Source organism: Phyllostomus hastatus, unplaced genomic scaffold (genome assembly GCF_019186645.2).
Source record: "Phyllostomus hastatus isolate PE091 unplaced genomic scaffold, TTU_PhHast_1.1 phas_contig_40, whole genome shotgun sequence".
In the NCBI taxonomy this organism is placed as follows: domain Eukaryota; kingdom Metazoa; phylum Chordata; class Mammalia; order Chiroptera; family Phyllostomidae; genus Phyllostomus; species Phyllostomus hastatus.
Window position 1 is genome coordinate 91986280 of NW_025333872.1, and position 19700 is coordinate 92005979.

A 19700-nucleotide genomic window follows, 5' to 3' on the forward strand; every position below is an offset into this window, starting at 1 on the left:
GACAACAGGTACAAACTTGATGACTTCCTGCTGTAGCTGGCGGGGGTCCCAAACCACCCGATCTCACCTGGGTGAGGGGAAAGCCTGCCAATTACGAGAGTCAGAATGAAAACCTGTGTTATATTTGGGTAGAGGATTGCCTTTCCATCCTTCTTGAATCTCCTAGTTTGAGAACCGCCGGAAAGAATCGTTGAGACGGCATGTGCTCATGGGTTGGAAATCTGCATGCTCGACTTGTCTTTTATGTTAGTCCTTGAACTTCACTCTGGAAGCCAACAAAGTCTGCCGATCCTCTTGGGACTTCCAATTTCAGGTGAAATAGTGTCGATGCCAGAAAAAGAAGAATTACACTTGCAAATGAGCGCGTTGTGGGATGTAATAAGAATCTATGATATCGCCTCGTTGGTTTTCCGAGCCATCGCTGGTGATTTTGCCCTCACTTAGCCCGAAACAGGGCAGTGCCAACCATGGTCACTGCTGTTTGATTCTCGGTCCAAATAAATTATAAGAGGTCAGAGGGTAGCAAAGTACAGTTTGCACACAAATGATAAGAGTGACGAGGCATTTAAGCCTTCGTTTGGATTGGTCGTTGGTCTCCTTTGACCAAGACAGGCAGATGTTGCCTCTTCAATGAGCCAGAGCCCAGACTCGTTCAGACTAGCTGTGTTCATACTGTAAACTTCAGTGTCACTAAGGACCGCTGTGGTCTGCCTCCCAGGTGGGTAGTTGCCTTTTCTTTCCTTCTTTCTCTATCTGAGCCTTTCACCCAGCCGTTACTCTTCTCTGCGGATGGCCAGACTCACCGATGTTTTTGTCACTCTTCCTACAGATTTCAGCAACGTCCCTGACATCACAACTGGCCTGAAGAGGAGTCAGACTGATGGCACGCTGGACCAGGTGTCCCACAGGGAGAAGATGGAGCAGACGTTCAGGGTAAGGTGCCGTCCCGCGTCTCAGACAAGGACCTGGCGGGCAAGCGTTCATCCCCTCCTTTACCTGAGACGGGGAAGAAGGTGGAGTTGTCCTCTTTCTAGGTCCAGCAGCTGTTCCGGACATTGTTTCCCTAAAGACAATCATCTCCTTATTTGTGTGAAACGAAGTACTAACAGGCATCATTGGCTGTAGCCAGACTTCCTTCCAACTCCTGGGGGCCACCGGAGAGCCCCCAGCAGGACCCTCCCTATGTTAGGGTGCTTTTGACCGGAAAGGCGGAGCTCAGGTGTTCTGAGAGCCATGCTAAATTACTATTCTATTCCTTTCCTACACTTCTTTCTTTTTGGCCAAAGATAAATTATTTTTGGAATGTTGTCATTTTGTTGTGCTCAAATATATAAAGTCTAAAATTTGCGATTTTAACCATTTCTGAGCATCCCCTGCAGCGCTGTTAGGGCCACTGGTCCACTCACAATCCTGGGCAACGGCTACCACTGTCCACTTCGCGCACTTTTTTCGTCGTGACGAACAGAAACCTCGTACCCATGGGACAGTAACTCCGCATTCACCCCGGTCCCCTGGTTACTTCTGTTATGCTTTCTGTGTCATTTGCCTCTTCCAGGCACCTCTTATAAGTGGAGCCATACAACATTTATCCACTCATTTCTGGATTATTTGACTTGGCACAGTATTCCCAAGGTTCATCCCTGTGGTACTGCGTCAGAATGCCGTTCTTTATGATGGCTGAGTGATATTCCACGGTGTGGATCTATCTCATTTGTTTATCCATTCACCTGTTGGTGGGCGTCTGGGTTGTTCCCACCATTTGGCTATTGTGAGTCATGCTTTCGTGAACACTGGTGTACCAGTGTCTGTTTGAACCTTCTTTTCGATTCCTGTGGTGGGTATGCTTCTAGGGATGCAGTTGCCAGGTCCTAGGGTGGATCTGTGGTCAGCTTTTTAAGGACTAACCCCACAGTTGGCCGTGGCCCGGCACCACCTTACATCCCACGGGTGGTGCTCGAGAGTTCGGGCTGCCCGCATCCCACCGACACCTGCCGTATCCCACTCTGCCCCTGCCTTGTCAGTGGTGCTCAGCGATCTGTTCAGAAATGGCCCGATGGACACAGTTAATTGTAATGCACGGTCTGGTTTTAGCTGATTTTGAAATTGTCCTTGTATTACACTTCTTGCTTTTGTCTGAACTACAAAATAAGAATGGAGGAAATGTAAGCAATGGCAGCTATTAGATAAAACTTACAGCAGCACCACGCCCCAGTCGTACTGCCAGGAGCCAGTCCCTTGGTGAGTGGCCATGTGGCATGGCCTGTGGGGACTGGTGACATTCACGGTAAGAAGGGCGGATCCGGTCGGAGCCTGCCAGCTTCAGAGCGGATTCGGGCAGCTGCGGGCCCCTGGCCTCCTCTCCGCTCAGCCAGTCCCTCTCTCATCTCCTGTGTGCCTCTCCCATCCTCTGTCCACCTCCTCCAAAACCTGCCTTCTCTCGCCAGTTCCTCACGCCGAGCAGATACTCCACTGGCTGCACTGGCCTGGTCATGCCCCCAGGAGGCAGTTGATTTTCTTTTTCTTTTTTTCTTTTAAGATTTTATTTATTTATTTTTAGAGAGGGAAGGGAGGGAGAAAGAGAGAGAGAGAGAAACATTAATGTGAGGTTGCTGGGGGCCATGGCCTGCAACCCAGGCATGTGTCCTGACTGGGAATCGAACCTGCGACACTTTGGTTCTCAGCCCGTGCTCAGTCCACTGAGCTATGCCAGCCAGGGCCGAGGCAGTTTCTTTACTAAACTGAAATCATCAGTGTTTTTAGTCTTACTATTCTGCTCTATCTCTGGTGAGTTCTTTACTTTTTTTGGAAATCTTGTGTTGTAGCTTGTATTCATCATTTTTTTTGTTGTGTGTTGTTTTGAAGTAATAGGCACTAGAGCATCAAACCAATGTGTTTTGATGGCTTTGTCTTAAATTTTTTTATATAAAGCACACACGTCTGAAATACTCAAGAAGCTGGTCTGTCTTTTTAAAGTAAGTGGGCCTGTGGGCACAGCACAGCGGGGCAGTTTTGGGAAATCACTTAATGCCATTAGGGATAACAATGTCCTCTGTGTTATAATTGGTTTGAGTCACACATTAAAGTTCTTAAGAAAAAAATTAAATTCTTTTCCAAATTTTATTTTAAGATTCAACAAAATAAGTATGCAAAAAACTACCATGTTAAGGCCGTATCCAACTCTTATTTAACAGTACCTATGAGCCCTAGCTGGTGTGGCTCAGTGGATTGAGCATGGGCCTGCGAACCAGAGGGTCCCCAGTTTGATTCCTAGTCATGGAGCATGCCTGGGTTGCAGGCCAGGTCCCCAGTAGCGGGTACATGAGAGGCAACCACACATTGATGTTTCTCTCCTCTTTCTCCTTCCCTTCCCCCTCCCTAAAAATAAATAAATCTTTAAAAAAATACCTATCATAACAAAACCTTTACAAAAGGGACACTGGATTGTTAGTTAGAAATTTAGAAGAGGGGTAAAAGCCGTAGTTCAGCTTGAAAGTGGGGCTGTCTGAGCTTTAATTTTCATTGTTAAAATGATTAAAGGAGTAAATAAGTAAACACCAAAGAACATACTAAAAAATAGCAAAAGGGCCCTGGCTGGGTGGGTCAGTTGCTTAGAGTGCCATCCCATACACCGAGAGGGCTGTGGGTTTGATGCCCCCGCTGGGCGCATACTGGGCTGCTGGTTCTGTCCTCTCTCGGGGCGCCAACATGAGGCAACCGAATGCGGTTCCTCCCTCACGGCCACGTCTCTCTCTCCCTCTCTCTCTCTCTCCCTCCCTCCCTCTCTCTCTCTCCCTCTCTCCCTCCCTCTCTCTCCCTCCCTCCCTCTCTCCCTCCCTCCCTCTCTCCCTCCCTCTCTTTCTCAAATCAATGAGCATATCCTCAGGTGAGAATTTAAAAAAAAATTTTTTTTAAATAGGGGAAGATAACATTAGCATGTTAAGCATTTGCTGTCAAATTCCCCTCAAGTCTAAAGTAGTTATCTCGCCTTTTTCAAGTTCGAAGATCTCTACCTATAATGATGGATTTCTGTACATTGAGAAAACCCTAGGGACTTGCCTGGCAGTTAGTTCCTCAGTCCACACTTTCTTTGTTCCTTGGGGAAAAAAAGGGTTGGCGACCATTGTAAGGAGTAATTGTGATGGATAATAGTGAAAAGGAAATTTTGAATTTAAGAATGAAAAATAACTTTCTGTTCTGTATTATCATCATCATCATCATCCTAGACACGTCAGGTTATATGTAAAAGCAGTCCTTTTCTGTTTTCCAAATGGTGACTTGGGGGTTTATCCCGTGCGCCCAGCAAGTGCTGGGTGTGGATCTTTTGGGGTCCCCCCACCCCCCACCCCGGCGCCGTCTGGTGATGCCCACAGAAGGTGGTCCCCCAACAGGAAGCATCTGCCTCTGTTTCCCGGGCTTCCCGCTCTGGCCCGTCAGGCCTACTACTCAGGGGTCACTAACTCCTTTTCACATTTGAACCTGGGCTCTCCGGGGTATTTTACTAACAGTATTCTAGACTTTAGAATACGGATCTGATTTTCAATTCCCCTTGAAAATCAGATGCAGCCCGGCTTGATGAAGCACAGCTGTAAGTGGGGATTTTGCCAGCCCCACAATTTCTGCAAATGGTTCGTAATTGATTGCCTTCTTTCTCTCCGAGGGTGCCTATTAGTGTCACGGCTCTTTGTGCACCCTGTCAACCTCTCCCGTGTGGGGGAGGCTGCTTTTTTTTTCTTTTTTCTTCCCCGGGATTGTTAGCAATTAGCCTGCACTACGGTTTGGAGTTTGAAAGGAATAAACAGTTTCTCTTTGGGTGAGGGGGTTGGAAGAGTTTCTGGTTTGTCCTGAAAACTTGAGGTGTGTTCAGCGGTCCCCACAGAGATGCCGTTCGAGTTGTGTTTTCTGCCCCCCAAGCCGGCTGTGAAGATGTGGCGCCCAGTGGTTCTGTCATCCCCGCCCGTGCCCTCACCGGGGGCCCTCCCAGAGCCGGCAGGCTCGCAGCGTGGGGGAGAGGGCCAGAGGAAGGGGGTGAGCCTTCCACACCCCGGGTGCTGCCTGGGAGGAAGAGCGTGGTGGCGCTAAGGCTGTCCTTGTGCGTGTGCCTTGGGAGAACATTTGGGATTTTTTTCACTGCCTGGGGACGAGAGCGAGAGAACACATCTTGCTCATTTCCTAGCAGCCGACAGTAGATGTGATCGATTCTCCCCGAGGGAGCAGGTCTCGGAAGTTCTCTTCCCCACGTTCAGCAGGTAAGAACCCGAGAGTGCACATTCTGACCCCGACGTGTAAGGCATGCTTGCACGGCTTTCTTTTCTCTGTCTTGAAAGTTGACTGTTTTGCAGCTGAAAAGATAATGTCTTTCTTTCCTGACATCCTTAAGCACTCTTGATGGCTAAGGATGAGAGGGTTTCTCTTGGATACTGGGTGTTCTGTGGCACGGTCAACTTTTCCTTTCTCATCCCAAGGATACGGAGGTCTTTCGAGTGGTCCCTGAAATCATTTTGTCCCTTTGAAGTAGACAGATAGCAGGAAGCACCAGGGAGATTTCAAATACTGACTCTGCAGACTGTGTATGAAATCATCCCTCTCTCTGGAGACCGTAAATAATTGGATGCTTTGTGACATTTCCTGGGAGCGGTGCAGCACGCACTCGGGCTGGGCTTCCTGCTGCAAAGAAAATGCACAAAAGTGAAGTCGTTTCCCACAAGGTAAGCCGCATTGTTGTGTAGGTATGTCCAATTAAACACTTTTCAGCTCAGGTTGAAGAATTTTATGTAATTCATTAGCGTGGCTTTGGCAGCGATTATTTTGGTCGTTTGTGGGCGTTGTGTTGCTAGCAGACAGTGCAGGCAGGCAATCTGGAGATGTGTGGCGCGGTCGCCGCGAGTGTGCTCTTTGCCACTTAACCACGTCGGAGAGGCGTTTTGTCCTGGGTGTCTTTCCCGGGTAGAACGGAGGGTTATGCACTAACGGTGCTGTCGCAGCGCAAAGCACAGGTGTAACTTGCATCTCGTACTGAACGCGGGCTCACCCGCTTAGCCGAACCTTTGGAGTTTTTCCACGTGAACTGCTTTGTAGTTGAGAAGCTAAAGGGAAAGAAAAAAGATTATTGGGCAGTTTTTTTTCCCCCCAGCATTCTCAAATTATACATCTTTCTGCGAGACGCCTGCATTCTTTCCATATCTGTTTGGCTTTAAGATTTCTTTTTTTTGTGAAGATATAATTTCTTTATAAGTAGTAGCCTTTCTCGCTGCTATTCAGTAGATTAATATAATTGTCATTAAAAAACAAACAAACATGAATTTTCAGATGTGTGGTGTCTGACATAGTCCCTCTGTGGGGGACAGAGAGAGCCTCTTCCACGCAGACCCCTGCCCCTGGAAGCCGACCTGGGACCTGAGGTCCTCGGGGCATCAGACAGCGGTTTCCCACAGTGCTCTGGTGGCAGGCAGCCACTTCCTGTCCTCGCTGGCACCGTGGGAGGCACTCGTGCCCCGATGGTTGGAAACCTGCACCTGTATCCCGGTCCACCAGGCTCTCCCACTGGGTGACCTAGGACCGGGTCCCCAACCTTTCTAAGCCTCTGCGTCCTCATCTGCATGTGAAATTACCGCCACCACCAACCGCAATTGTTCAGAGGATCCGGTGTGCCCAGAGCACAAGCGTAAGAGGTTGTAGGCTAAGAGTACCCCTTCCGCGTGTGTCTCACGGAGACGGGTGTGTCTGAGGGCCTTGCCCTCTGCTCGCTAGGTCATGACCTAACCCCTCAGCTGCCTCCTGGAGGTCGGTGCCGGTGGTCGGGTCCTGCTGAGCTGTCGTGTGAGATGTCGTGTGAGATTGGCAAGGGAGTGCTCTTAGCTGTTTATCGTCTGCACGCAGACAGAGCCTGACACCTTTTAGCTGGTTTTCCTTGTGCCGTGCATTGGTGAGTGGGTGACCTTTGGGAAAGGGTCCCTTCCAAGGACTAGGGAGAAACAGCGCGTGTGAGACAGGCATCACCCACAGCAGCAGTGCGCTGTGCAGGCCGAACTGCTCAGGGGGACACTGCCAGGCCTTGGGGGTGTTTTGCTTTTGGAAGAGAGGGGTCACGTCAGGGGCCAGGCAGGGGCCCAGGACACAGGCCGAATCAAAGCCAAGCTGAGTTTCCCACCAGCTCTCCAGTGCACTGTTCTCCTTTTCCAACACCACAGTTCCCTTTGGGGGGCCTTGGACAGCCTGTGGACTTGTTTAAAGGGACCGTGCTTAGTGTTGCTTAGTGTCTGGAAGGCCGTTTGGTCTCTTTGAGGTGAGTCAGATATTTTTTAATTTCCCCTTGTCAGAGCTTCAGGATATGAGTGCCTCCTCTTTGTGGTCTAGCCTAGATCATTGGGGCCGATGTGTCGGGAGATGCCGGCTCTTTACCGGGTGTGGCAGGAGGGGACATCCCTCTAATGAAGCGCACCGAGTCCTGTCCTCTCTGTTGTCCGGCATCACTGACCCGCAGTGTTCAGCGGGGTGGAGGGGTCACCCAGAGAGCCAAGGAGAAGACGACAGAAAGAGAAAAGCAACTCCGGGTGCAGGGTGTGGGGAGGGCCCATCGTGAGCATTGAGCTGGGAGCGTGGGGGCACCGAGAACTTGGAGCTGAGCACTCGGAGCGGTGGCCGCGGGCCAAGAGGTTCGGGGAGGGAAAGCTTGTCCTGCTGAAGGAGAACAGACAGTGGAATCAACAAGAGGGTAGCGGGAGGGAATCTTTCTACTTCCTCCGAGCCCCGTCCACATGGCTGCAGGGCAAGGTCCTCAGGGCTTGAGTTGGGCCAGGGGCATCCTGGACAGAAGCAAAGGGAAGAGCGGAAGGTGAGCCGTGGCCTCTGGCGGAGCTATTGGCCAAGCGGGACCCAGGCACACCGACCCTGCCAGCAACTGGGGAGTGCTCAGCAGCCCACGCCTTGGCCAGGGCGGCTCTCAGGGCTCCCACACTGGAGGGAGACCAGGCTGGGCTGTGGGGACCACAGGAGGCTGTGAGTTGCCGTGGTTGTGGCACGGGCTTGCTTTGCCCTGTGCCATTACAGAATACATGTGTGTGTAGGCAGCGGAGGCTGCAAACCGGTCTGCAAGGCGCCCTACAAGGTCTCAGCTCTGGGAGGCCCGGGGCCACCACGCCTGTCCCCTCTCCCCTAATCTGTGACCTGGGGATGCCTCTCTGCTGACTCACGTGTGAGGCTGGAAGGATTGAGGAGGTCGCAGAATCCCTTTCTTCCTGTTTCTCCTGGGTAATGGGCTTTCCTGTTCACGGGGCTGGGTCCCTTCTGGCTCTTGCTTCCCTCCTCCCTCTTCCGCCCCTCAGCGCTCTCCTCCGGCCCCTGCGTTCTCATGCGCCTCCAGATGTTCCCTCTCCATCCTGTTTTACTGGGGGAAGGAAAAAGCAAAAGCAAAAGTTGCTATCGAGAGTCATCCTGGGAATCACAAAAGGAAGAAGGAAAAGGAGGAGGTCATGCGGAGGCAGCAGTGGACTCCCCTGAGCTACCTGTGGGCCGGGCTGGGGGTCAGAGCTGTTGGGGAGCAGCGGGCTCTGGAATGAACTAGCGGGGGTGTGGGGGTGGGGGAAGAAGCCCCAGTGCTGATGAACCGTGACACCCCGCTCTTCTCTCTGCTGGGACCATGACTAACAGCAGAGTGGCTGGGACACTCCCCGGAGCCGAGGCCACACAAAGGTTTGACCTTGACCGACCAGAGATGCTTAGGCACATGCCCAGTCTCCAGCTCGGGACTTACTTCCCCCGTTTATTTTGGCGCAGGCCTCCTCTCTCTGGCCCTCTCCTCTGAAGCAGTGGGGGCGTGGTTTTGCTCCCATCTTATCCGAGATGAGACTTCAGGGGGGATGTGTTTGCGGACAAGGGGCTGAGGTCAAAGACGAGCCATCCAGCTACCTGCAAGTTGTGTGGGGGGCAGCATCTCCAGCCCGTGCTCCCTGAAATCTCACCTTTCCTTCGGGCGCATGGCAGCGAGGTCAAGGCGGGGCTGGGCAGCACGCACCTTGGGTTTGATGCTGCTTAAGGAGTGGGCCCCACGCTTTCGGATAGGGTCGTGGGGGAGAAGTCGTGGCATTCCCCCCCCCCCCCCGTCTCGTCCCCACCCTCTGTGGCAGTCAGCTCTCCGCCTTTCTGGGCTTCCTGGGTTGCAGACAGACAGTTACGGAGACCTCAGAATAGTTGTGCTTCTTGGGGGAGAAGGAAGCAGGGAGTCCGAGTCTCTCAGGCCACACCCGGACCCAGCAAATCCTCTGCATATTCCCGGGGAAGCCGTCTGGACGAAGGGTGGTCTCAGAGGAAGATGACATGGGGTGTTGCCCCAAGTCTCGCACTGAAATCCCGTTGTCCCTGGGCAAGTCCCCAGGCTTCTGCGTCTGTGCGGCTGAGGGGCGGGAGCGCCGGTGTGGGGGCCCCTCCTGGCTCCGGCTCCGCTCCTGACCTGTCTTTCTGCCTCATTCCTGACGGGGTTTTGGTCCATGTAGCCTTTTCTCCTCATGGATACGGAGAGCTGCTTAGAAGGAAACCGAATTTCAGAAGAACCCAATCAGATATAGCACTGGTCCTTTATTGTTCTTTAGACGGCTCCTGAAGTCCAAGCCTCTGAAGTTCATGGACGTTTTAAGGTGACGGTAAGCAAAGGTGAGGATGGTGAGATACTTCCCGGTCTTTTCCTCTCTGACCTTGTCCGTGAAAGTATGTAGAGCAGCACAGCGGAGAATCCCGTGCAAGCCGTGGTGACCCTCAGAAAACGGCTCGCGTACGTATGTGAACAGTGGGCTGCAACCCCAGGGTTTCACTCATGTTCGAATGTTTACCCACGGATCTCCTCCTCTGGAGTCCAGGAACGCGAGGTTGTTAGTTCTGACTCCGAGTAAACATCCGAGTGGCCTGGCTCCTGTCCTGACTTAGTGGTGTTGACACCGCAGCGTGAATGATCAGGTGCCTACAGTGGGAAGAGCACTGCGTTGGTTTAGTCCAGTGGCATTTTGACCTTTGTTTTTCTATCAAGTCTAATTGCTTGGGTGGGTTTGGCTATTAATGCTTTATTTATTAATTTTTTTTCATGTGCTAAGAGACATTGAGGAACATTAAATAAATAATAATCCCGCCTTAAGTGGCAAATAAATATTAGGTCGAGACCAGAAGAGACAGTATTAATGGCGGCGGTGAGACATCCCTGGACTGTTGGACGCTAATTGCAACCTTATGTGCTGGTGGTTTAGCAGTTTAAAAAGTTTTATTTTCTGTAATTAGTGGAGAAAGTGATTCTGGGTGGGAGGGCATGCATTTCAGCTTTGATTGCAAAGCAAAATGCTGTAAGACGCCCTTTGGTACGACGAACAGCGGCCCGATGGCCGTGGGGGTGGTTTGCATGCTCGGTGAAGGGTGCGATGTGTGTTCGCCTTCTGAGGGCACCGACCGACAAACGTCACCTTGGCCACAGTGACCTTGGCAAGCGAACTAAGTCTTGGCAGCTGCTCACTGGTTTTGAAGAAATAGTAGCCACGGCTACAGTCTGGTTTTGGGTGGCCACTATTTGGGCGCCGTGAACCTTTCCCACCTTATCTTTAGCATTTTATCGAGAACGGGGGTGGGTGTATGGTCGGCTGTTTGCTCATTCATCCGTCCAGATCCCCTGCACCGCGGCGCTCTCGTTGTCCGCCACCGGCAAGAGGTCTGGAGTAGCCACGCGGGTGCTCTCTTCAGATGTTTGGTGTACTTAGAGATCCCGGTGAAATGAAAACTGGAAACCTGATGTATTTCCGTCTCAGCGGTTGTCAGTGGTTGGTGGTTTTTTTTTTTTTTTTTTTTTTAATGCCTTTCATTACTCATAGCGGATCGTCACCTTTTAATCAAGTCCCAGCCCCACAGTCTGGCTGCTTTGACTTGAAAAAAAAAAAAAAAAGTTGTGAGAAGTTGTTCTGCGTCATATTGCAATTTCCTCTCCCGTCCTTGCTCTGAGCGGACTCGTGCGCCACTCCGTGCTTGGGGCCCGGCGGCCGAGGGAGGCCGGGCCTGGGGAAGCCGCCCAGGAGGGTCTCCCAGGCAGTGTGGCGCCTGCGCCGTCTCACAGACCAGCTTCGGACTGCCCAGAGGGGAGACTGGATTGTGTTGTAAATCGGGCTCCCGCTGTTCTTGCTGTCAGCATGAAGAACAGGGCAACAAAAAGTGTGTTTGTCACTGATGTGGGAGACAGGAGGACGTTGAAGGTAGGTGCTCGAAGCCTGCCCCCTCCCCCATTCAGTCTTTTCTCCTTTTCGTTCTCCCGCTGTTGTCGCGGCCGCCGCAGCCGCCTCCTCCCTTATTTTGTTTGTGCAGCTTCCAGCACGTCCCTCCTCCGCGGCTTACCTTGCTTCACACTCGGGCTCTCTGCCGCCACCTGAATTCCCCTGCGTTTGCAGAAGACAGATGTCAGATGAGGAAGCTCTTAGATGTGCAATTGCTTACAGTTCTGGCCCGGGCCTTGCACAGGCTGGGAGTTTTGTTGCCAACTGCTTAGAAACCACAAGTGTTTCAGAACGTAGCGTCGTCTTCCCACCTCTCAAACTGCTGCTGTGTGCTGGCGTTGGAATTCTCTAGAATCCGTTCCCTTCAGCCACAAGATGATAACCAGAGCAGCGGGCTGGCCCGGCCACGTCCACCTGGTGACTCCCGAGGGCAGGATGGAGCAGGCTGTGTGCCCTGTCTGCCTCTCTGTTGCCCAGTGAGGTCTTGACTACAGTGGTTTTGTAGATGAGTCTCCAAAAGAAAAAATGGGTTATGGAGCCAGCGATCTCAGGCGAGGTTTGAAAACAATTTTCTGTGTCTGATGCCTTAACAAAGGCTCAGCGGACATCCTGCCACGGTCCTGGCGTCTGTGGCATCTTCTGGGTTTTCTTGAGCGTCTGTCTGCCCGCCCGTCGGCGTCCTGCTCCTCGCTCACCCACCGGGCTCGCCCCCAGGGGAGCGTGGTTTCCACCGCTTGGTATTTATTTATTCGTGGGCATTCTCCAGAAGTCTGATAAAAATTGCCAGACCATATATTGGAAAAGAAGTCTTGTCCTGGTTTAAATTTGATTATTTCATTTCTAGTCTTTTTTTTTTTTTTAAAGATTTTATTTATTTATTTTCAGAGAGGAAAGGAGGGAGAAAGAGAGAGAGAGAGAAACATCAATGTGCGGTTGCTGGGGGCCGTGGCCTGCAACCCAGGCATGTGCCCTGACTGGGAATCGAATCTGCGATGCTTTGGTTCGCAGCCTGTGCTCAGTCCCCTGGGCTACGCCAGCCAGGGCTCATTTCTATTCTTGAATCAGGTGTTAGATTTTAGATTGGTTAGTGACGAAGCCTCAGATACCTGGGTGTGAGACAGACATTATATTCCAGCTGAGATGATGGTTCTGAGACCATGTCAGTAAGGAAAAAATGCTGAGGAATGCCACAGGCTGGATTAGCACATGGCTTAGCCATAGCCCCAAACCCCGACAAACCAACACAAACTGAAACTGCGAGCAGACAGGCACGCAGGCTGTCGCCGTGCTTGCTCAAGGCCAGTGGCGCCCAGCCCTGCCCGGGCCTGATTCTCAGTGTTTCACAGCGGTATGACTGTTTTCCTCTGCAAAGCTACAATTTTTTGAAGCCAGATTCTAAGCATGATTTTCAGCTGAACTTTAGAACTGAAAGTCTAGTGATGGGGATGTGGCCAGTTTCAGATAAAGCAGCACCTGGACCTCGTCTTTACCCCGTGTTGTTCTTAAGAAGTGGCTGTGGGGCGTCCTCAGTCCATGACGCCTCGTGGGCCGGCGGTCAGCAGAGGTCAGTGTGGCGGGGAAGCGGGTCACACAGGGGACAGGCTGCGGTGGGGGCCGGGAAGCCACGTGGGCTTGCTGTGCGTTGTGACGGTTCTGTAGAAGTGGCAGCGAGAGTCTGTGGATGGTGAAGCTTCAGTGCTCAGAAAAGTTCCTGGAGAATGCATAACTTACGTGCATCACATTCAGTCAGGGAGACCCTTGGCCCCCTGCAGTTCCCCCGAATTGGAGCGCCGCTCCCGTGTACCTGTCCCAGGTAGGGAGACCGTGGCTGGGTTTGTGCTGGAGAAACTTACAGGGAGAGGCAAGCGCTGGCTGCTGTGTGTCTCCTTCCTCCTGGCTGGGCGTTGCTGTCACCCGGGGTCGACTCCGATGGTCCCCGTGGCCAGGCCTGTGCCTAGTGACACCCTTGCAGTTTATGTTCAGAGAGCGGGGTATGGAAGAGGGCTGACCTAAGACCCCCAAGTAATAGCATCAAGGGCCTGGAGGAGCTTCCTGGGCTGCCTGCTGACTGCTTGCAGGGCTGGGTCCTCGGCCTGCCACCGGAACCAGGTGCTGCCCTACTTTCTGTTTTTCTGGGCTGGGGAGCTGGGTGCCCACCTGGGTTACCACTAGAAAGAACCTACGCTTCTTAGGGAGCCAGAGGGGAGGACAGAGGAGGTGGCAGGGGCACGGTCCGGGCGTAGGTGTCTGGCAGAGGTGCCCTGGTCACAGCTGGATGGGCACAGGCTGTGCCCGTGTTGCACCCCGTGAGCGGCATCTCCCCCCTTCGGGATTGCTGCGTCGTCCTCTGGGTCCTGTTCACAGTGCACCCGGGACCCGCCTGGAAAATCAGTGGCTGACAGAGGTCTGTCAGGGCTCTAGTCTGTCAAGAATCGGATTAGCACTGGTGTTCTTGACACATTTTCTCTTCAAATACAGTGACAAAGATAGAAAAAGAATCTCAGCTCAGTACATTCCAAGACTGTGTTAGTACTTACAGATCTTTCCTGCAAACACAGCTCGGGGATACGTTGCCCATCACCAAGAGTAGAATCTCAGATGTGGCTCTTGGGCAGGACTGCTGTGTCTCAGGAAGCTGGCAGTAAGCGTGGAAACCAGCCGGAATGACAGTGTTAAAGGAAGACATCCACCGCTAAAGGGAGAATTATTGTAAACACACAAGTTTCAGTGAATTTATGGAACCGTCCACACAAGAGTGGGCTGGAGCAAAATGGAAGGAAGAGAGTAGAACAGCGCTGAGACCTGAGATAAATACCTGTGGATGGAAAGGGGATGGAGGGCAGTGTTGATAAGGAAAAGTCCGAGTTCAGCATATTTTCCAAAACAAAAAGTGAATCCAAAGATATGGGTTTAGAGACTTCTTGAACTAGATAAACTAGTTAGAGAACGAAGGTTAAATGATACAAGGTAATCACAGAGAGACTTCAAATATAGGTCTTCACGCCCACGTCCCAGGAAGAGCGAACGGAATCCTCCCAAGCATCCAAAAGCAACACAAAGTAAAAACTGTTAAGAGAACTGGAGTCGTTTTCTGAGTCCTGGAACCGAGCCAGGTGAGCGCGCAGGTGTTCTGGTTTTGGTTTGGCACAGTTGAAAGCGTGCTACGTGAAAGGGTTTCCGTTTTATGTGAAGTAAGATGTCATTTGTAGTCTCTAGAACAAGATGTAAAAGTCATTTTTAAATGTATACTATAACTTACTCACTGAAAATTTTCAGACTAAAGTTGTATAGATTATCCTGAGGTTTAATTTGGACTGAATTTCAAAACAATCTTTTCTTCCCCTCCCCCCACCCCGGCTCATCTCTTTACATCAGAGGTTGGCAAACTTCCTGTCAAAGGCCAGACAGTAAATATTTCGGGCTCTGGCAGCCACCCAGCTTTGCACCGCAGTGCGGAGGCAGCGTGGACAGCGGGCCGAGGAACGAGCATGGCCCAGCGCGGCTAGAACGTGACCTCCCACAGCAGAGGGCAGCCTGGCTTTGGCCCCAGGGTCCTGGTTTGCTGACCCCCGTTCTCATGACCCACCCTTAGCTCACCCGTTTGCTTCGGGTGGGGTTGTTGCAGTCTCTCTCATTCCGGTGGTGGCAGGTCTTTGCATTCAGAAGTCAGGGAAAGGCTCTGGCCCACGCCCACCTTGCTTGATGAGCAGGTCTAACTGCACCTAACAAGTAAGCCTTATCTTTCTTTTTTTTTTTTTTTCTCTTGGGTGAGTGATGGGAGAGGGAAAAGGCAGCACGTGGCACAGGGTCTTGTTGGGAGGAGCTGTGTTGTGTAAATTCCACAAAAATGACATTGCCACACCCGTGACGCTATGGGCAAGAGGCACCTGGCCGTGTAGAATGCGGCCCTAGCCCCGGACGCACCCTTGGCAGAGAGCGCGTGTCTTACTCATTCCTGGATGCAGACCAAACTCCAGTTAAAGAAAGAAGCCGAGCAGACGGCAGGCAGCCGGCCGGTTTCACGCCAGCTCCGGTCGGCTGCTTCCTCTCGAAGAGGGCGCTGTGGCCTGGGAGCCACAGAGATCACAGGGCCCTCCCTCCAGACACGCAGCTCTGGCCTGCCTTCTGGGGGACGGTGCCGGCCGAGCACTGAGTGTTCGCTGCTCACACGTGTGCACAGCGCCACACGGCACCTCCACCCTGGCGACAGCCGCCCTCCCTCCCTCCCTCCCCTGGGCCTCTGCCCAGACCCCCCTGCTGCTCTGTGCCCCGCTCCGCTGCGGCCCGGCCTGCCGGCCCTCCCCGGGCCTCCCCGCGCATTTCCCCCCAGGACCCTGACACACCTGTCTTAGGTACTGTGTGTCCCACTTTCTGTTCTCTGTCCTTGTCACCCCTCTGTCCTCCAGTGTCACGAGCACGAGTTCTTGATGCAGTCTTTCCCATAAGTCAGCCTGGCAGCAGCTCGGCTGCTTGCGGAGCAGCCCGAGGAATAGACAAGGGTCACACAGTAACTATGCTCTTCACTCAGCTTTTATTGAGTGCAGGTGCACTCGACGTAGAACATCAACATACATTAATATCTCACTCACGCTCTAACAGTCTAAGAGAAACACACACACACACACACACACACACACACACACAATCAGTGGGGGATAACGGACCCGAGTCCCAGAGTCTCAGTCTGCGGGTCCGGGAGACAGCACAGTGGGCAAGGGAGCTGTCGGTGTCCTGCAAGGAGGGGTCTCCGGAGCTGGTGGGCAGCAGGGCAGACAAAGTCCTCAGTCCAGCCGGGCAGGGCCTCAGCGGCCGATGCCGAGGGAGATCAGCGTGGCGTGGGGCAGCACTCGGGTGTGGAGCTCGGCTGTCCCCGCAGTGTCTGGAGCCTGCCTCAGTTTTACCGTGAAAGTGGTGCACTCCGCCCTTCTGGGTCTTTTTGATAAATGTCTTGACACCCCTCATGCCGGGTGTGGAATTTGCCCGGGAGCCTATGGGTGGTACGTGGCTGTTCTGCTTGACACCCCTGCTGGCAAGTGGGGAATCTCCCCAGGAGCCTAGCTGTGGGTGGTCCCGCTCTGCAGACAGGGCTGCTCTGACCACATGTGCCAGTATCTTAAGTGGGTCTCCTTGCCAGATGTGTCTGCTCTACTTACGGAATTTACTTTTTGAACCAAAGTGTCATGGCTGACGGACAGCCATTTTGGTTGACTTGGGTGACTCCACTTTGTTTTATATACTCGATGCTACCTTGACCGGACCAATGTGATTTTATCGGTCCTCTCCACATCCAGCTCCTCACCGTACTCTCGTGTGAAGGTCAGGGTCTGTGTCTTTTGCTGCGTCCTCAGCACCTAGAACAAAGCCAGGCACAGAGGAGGTGCTGAATTTAAAAACTGCTGAACGCATGAAATTAGATTTTTCTGGCCTTTCCTTCAGGGAACTTAGAGGAAATTTATTCTTCGACACTTCTAAAAATAACAGGACTTGGAAGATGAAACTCCCTGTACATATTATATATAACTTCTACCAAGCCCGGGCCCGCACTGGGCCCTGGCGCCGTGCCAGGTCTCTTTGCATGTGTTACCTCATTCGCTCCTCCCCAGGACCCGATGCAGCAGGACCCCTGCTCTGCAGGGGCAGGCTGAGCCTGGGAGGTGTTAGTCAAGGCCACACAGCCACGTATCATCACCATGGCCAGGGTTTCACTCCAGGGCCTGTGTGCTCCAATCTCCTGTCAGGGGAAAAGTAACTATTTCATCCCTCAGTGGGCACACCACACTTCCACGGGAGTCACAGAAAGGGGTGCCGCTCAGGTGACAGTCAGGTGGCACCCCAGGAGTCATGTCATCACGACTATGTCCCTTGCCATCACCTGTAAGGTGCGTACCTCCAGGTGGCAGGGACCACCAAGGTGCCATGACCGGTTGCGGCACGAAACCCCACATGGGTCTCTTCTACGCAGCCCCCAGCGCAAGGGCCCTGCCCCTCTCCCCTGCCCCCTCCCCTGCCCCACCTCCCTGCATGACCTGCTCTCCGGTAGAAGCCTAGTGACCTTCAGTTCCTGGCACACTCAGTGCACTGCGGGTAGAGCCAGGACTGGAACTCGGCACTGCTGAATCTCACCTGTGCCTGTCACTCCCCGCCCTCCACCTGAACACGTGCGTGTGAAATAGCCCAACCAAAAGAGTCACTGTTTCTAGAAACTGCTTAGCAGACCCGCCCAGAACCCCACCTTTCCCAGCTCGGTGTTTATAACCGTCACTGGGAACGGAGGGTCTGAAACCCAACCAAGGGACTCCTTCGGATGCCGTCTGAAACCACGCTCACGATTACTCCTTTTAGGGGCCCTGCGTCCTTTTGATCTCACGTAAGCCTCACGGTGTCCCCAGACAACAGCTGACCCGTGCAAGGCGAGGACAGAGGTGGTGTCACACCCCAGCACTTCAGTGTGGGCCTCAGAAAGTACATTTGCTGTATGACACATCTCACCTAACACTGACTCTTCCGAGTTAATCCCACCAGAAGTGTTCGCAAAATGAATTCCGATGTTCTGAAATGGCAAGAAACTTTATTTTAAAATCTCGCTATTTTAACGCTGCATCGCTAGGTGTGATTTCTGACATCGCAGCCTGGCAACGCTGTCATCTCACCAGCTGCTATTGAACTTATGGTGCATTTTGTCAGATCTTATTTTATACAATATATGTGAGTTTAATATAGATGCTATATAGCTCTGGGGACTATTTTTCAGGACTGCAAAATTATGGTGTCTGAGATTGTGGTGCAAAAATTCCAGTGGGGAGATATCAAATAAGTTGAGTTTTGGAGTCTGAGTATTATCATCTTAGGCTCTTTCTCTCATTCAGTGGAGGGCCAGGCCCGAACACCAGGGTCATAGGTATGGTTCTGTCTGCTTCCTCCTGTCTTATGAAGAGCTCAGGCCACACACCGCTGACCTGGCCGTCCTTCGGGGCGGACCCCAGGGACAGGGCGATCTGGCTGGAGCTGGCACTGCTCCTGGGACCCCCAAGCAGAGTGTTCGCTGTGCTGAGGGCTAGACCTGTTGCTGTCACTTGGGCCGCACAAGAGTATCACTTGGGAAATTTAAAAACATGCCCCTACCTGGGACCCCAGAGATTCTGATTCAGTTGATCTGAGCGCGGAACGTTTTAAAGCTCCCAGACGAAGCCGGTGTGTGGCCAGGGTTGACGTGCTCCCCTGGAGAAGAGGCGGATGGGACTCGCAGAGGATCGTTGGGTCACCTAGTGCTCCTTTAGGACGCGGCTCACGTCCGGGGGAGAAGGACGCTGCCTTCTGGCCGCACTGTGCTCTCTGGCGTCTGCACGCGTCACCGGCCTCCAGGGCACGACCGAACAGTGGTGGGATTTCTCCAGTAATGAGTCGTACAATTTGGTTGTTTTCGACGTGAGGAGACGTTTTGATAGCTCAAGTCGCATTCTGTTTGGTGTTTTCTCGTTCTTTGAAAGTGTACCCAGCACGAACGTCCTCTGACAGGCATTTCCAGAAACGTGCTTGTGTTCACGGTTAAGGACAAAACCTAGTGGGTGGTGTGTGCTCGAGGAGAATCCTTAGTACGTGCCTGTGGTTTGAACTTTTGGAGAAGTAAATTCGACGACATGTGTTTCTATGTCTAGTTGGAGGCTAAGTACCTGCATTATGGTCGGTCTAACTTTTGTACCGAGGTTAGTGCGAAAATAAAAGAGAAGCAATCACATTCGCAGAGCCCCCAGGGCCCGGGAGTTCCATTGCCGATGCGTGTGGGGGCCCCGCTCCCACCCCGAGTTGGGCTCCTCACGGGACTCACTTTCCCTCTGCCCCGCTGGCTGCCTCTGCAGGGCTTGCCCTCGGGACGCACTCCTTCCGAGACCGTCTCTTCGCAGGAGCCCTCCCAGGCAGCCCCTTCCACGGCGCCGCTGCCTTCGTCAGTGTCAGCGTGAGTTACACTTCTCACTTGTTGCGCACCAGCTGCCGTGTCTTTCCCGGCTGCCCGGCCGGTCGCCCCTCCTCTTGCAGAAATGGGCTATTTCCCTGGAGACCAATGGTGCCGGTCGAAATGAATGGAAAGACTAGCTCGGAAGATCGGTGTTGAGTTTTACTGTTGGTGCACATTCCCATCAGTTGGAGGCGCTGTGTTGGGAGTGGGGAGGGAGAGCAGAGAGGGAGAGGGGAAGGGCGGGGAAGAGTGTTCCGCTCTGTCTTCCAGGCACTCGAGGTTGTCAGGTGACGGCATTGTGTATTGTGCACACATAACAAGTATGCATCAGGCCACCGAGGGTGACCAGCATGCTGGGGCAGTTGTTCGTGTTCTGAAATATCCCAGCAAAGACAATGAACTAGATGAGTCTGAGGAGGTGCTCTGACGTGTTCAGCTTCGTGCCCGAGACAGAGTGACAGATCGGGCGTGGAGGCAGTGCAACCCGAGACGGTTTTAGCTGAGAGACAGGA

The 19700-nt window shown here is 52.8% G+C and overlaps 1 protein-coding gene across 8 annotated transcripts in view; it reads left to right on the forward strand.

The window, feature by feature from the left end:
• The window catches only part of TIAM2 (TIAM Rac1 associated GEF 2), a 202726-nt gene that overhangs the window by 165790 nt on the left and 17236 nt on the right, over positions 1 to 19700 (forward strand). For 5 of the 8 annotated variants that reach the window (XM_045842983.1, XM_045842981.1, XM_045842984.1 and 2 more), the window contains one exon: positions 830 to 933. In XM_045842983.1, coding sequence (XP_045698939.1) covers positions 830 to 933 — 104 coding nt within the window. Of the gene's footprint in view, positions 1 to 829; positions 934 to 5114; positions 5247 to 5643; positions 5706 to 11003; positions 11217 to 19700 lie in introns of those variants that run through there. The other 3 variants (XM_045842989.1, XM_045842988.1, XM_045842987.1) reach the window with 3 other exon arrangements.